The sequence below is a fragment of the Capsaspora owczarzaki genome, assembly GCF_000151315.2.
Source record: "Capsaspora owczarzaki ATCC 30864 unplaced genomic scaffold supercont2.3, whole genome shotgun sequence".
Taxonomy (NCBI): domain Eukaryota; class Filasterea; order Ministeriida; family Capsasporidae; genus Capsaspora; species Capsaspora owczarzaki.
The window spans coordinates 656,811-658,399 of NW_011887294.1; the positions used below are offsets into that span (position 1 = coordinate 656,811).

At 57.4% G+C, this 1,589-nt stretch overlaps 1 protein-coding gene across 1 annotated transcript; it reads right to left on the reverse strand.

Annotated features, from left to right (window-relative positions):
• Nucleotides 1–11: 11 nt before the first annotated feature.
• CAOG_02201 (pyridoxal-phosphate dependent enzyme) lies at nt 12–1,280 on the reverse strand (the record flags this gene model as incomplete). The annotated part of the gene is made up of 1 exon (XM_004348901.1): nt 12–1,280. A coding segment is annotated over one exon (1,269 nt), but the record flags the coding sequence as incomplete, so codon positions are not given.
• Between the last annotated feature and the right edge of the window lie 309 nt (nt 1,281–1,589).

Sequence of the window (1,589 nt, forward strand, 5' to 3'; positions counted from 1 at the left end):
AAGATGGAGACCACTGTCTCGTTGGAGCGAATGACGCCCACAGAGACCAGCTGACGATATGCATGCACCACGACTGCAGAGGTGGGCTCGACAAACAGCCCCTGGGCTCCGAGTGCCTGGAGACCAGCTTCGATCTGCGCGTCCGTGACACTCACCAGACTGCCTCTTGTTGCTGCCACGACGCGCAAAATGTCCTTGCCCCGCATGGGGTTGGTGGCTGTGATGCCCTCGGCAAGAGTGGGAGCAGCAGCGTCCAGCGGCACCACGCGACACGATTCGGATGCGATTGCCGGTGCATCTGAAAACTGTGCAACGCTCGGTTCGGTCGTGCCACTGGTGTCACCATTATTGCCGTTGGCGAGCTGGATGCTCGTGAGCAATGGTGCACATGATGTTGATTGCACGCCATGGAGCCTTGGCATCGTGGCAATGACACCTGCGGCCAGAAGCTCTGAAAATCCGAGATGCAAGGCAAGAAAGATGGAGCCAAACCCGACAGGACACACGACATGACTGGGGGCTTGCCAGCCCAGCTGCTCGACAATCTCGAAGGCGACCGTCTTGCCGCCCTCCATGAAGAACGGGTTCCAGTTGTGTGATGCGTAGACCGTGTTTGCAGCGGCGCCAAAGACGGCAGTTGTCGTGTCTGCGCGCGTGCCGTTCACGAGCTGCAAGTGGGCTCGGTACATTTGAATCTGCGCCAGCTTTCCGACAGAAGTGGAGGCCGGACACAGAATGGTGCACTCCATCTGACCCGCGCGTGCAGCGTACGCCGCGATCGCACTGCCCGCGTTGCCCGACGAATCTTCGACCACTGCCTTCACGCCGAGCTCATTCAGCTTGGAGACGAGCACCGAAGCTCCGCGGTCCTTGTACGATCCCGTTGGCATGAGGTGGTCGAGCTTGTAGTAGTGCTTTGGACGTGCAGTGCCATGTTCACCATCATCATCTGTCGGAGTTGGGAGTGGGGTCGAGGCCGCCTTGTCAAGTACGAGCGGCGTCATGCCCTCGCCCAGCGACACGATCGTGGCATCTGACGCGTCCATGATCGGAATCGCCTCGCGGTAGCGCCACAGGTTGGCTGGGCGTTGTCGGATGAGCTCGATCGGGAAGAGCGCCGACTTGTCCGCGCCGTGCGGCTGCGTCTTGATCAGCGTGAACGGAGCGCCGTTGCACTGCGGGCCAGCATGGCAGCGGAAGACGAGCACGGGGTGTGTCTGGACGTCGCACGTGTAGCCACACTCGCGGCAATGGTACGCGACTGAAGCAAATCCCGACATATGTTGTGGTGGGTGCGGTGCGGCTTTTCGAAGATTCCGAGTGCGATCTACTGCAAAAGCGACTTTTTGTGACTGAGCTCACGAACGAACGAGTGATTCTTGACTTTTGCCTCGATGGTGTCATTGAGGTGGAAACAGACGCAGATTTACCAATCTGTGAATCGAATCTGAGCAAAAAGTCCATCCAGTCCAGTCTGTTTTTATTGTCTCTGAGATTCTTGCTGATTTCCTTCCATTTCACTCTTCTTTTTCTTTACTTTTTTCCATTCTGTTGCACATTCATTCACCATGGACGCTCTGCTTGGCAAT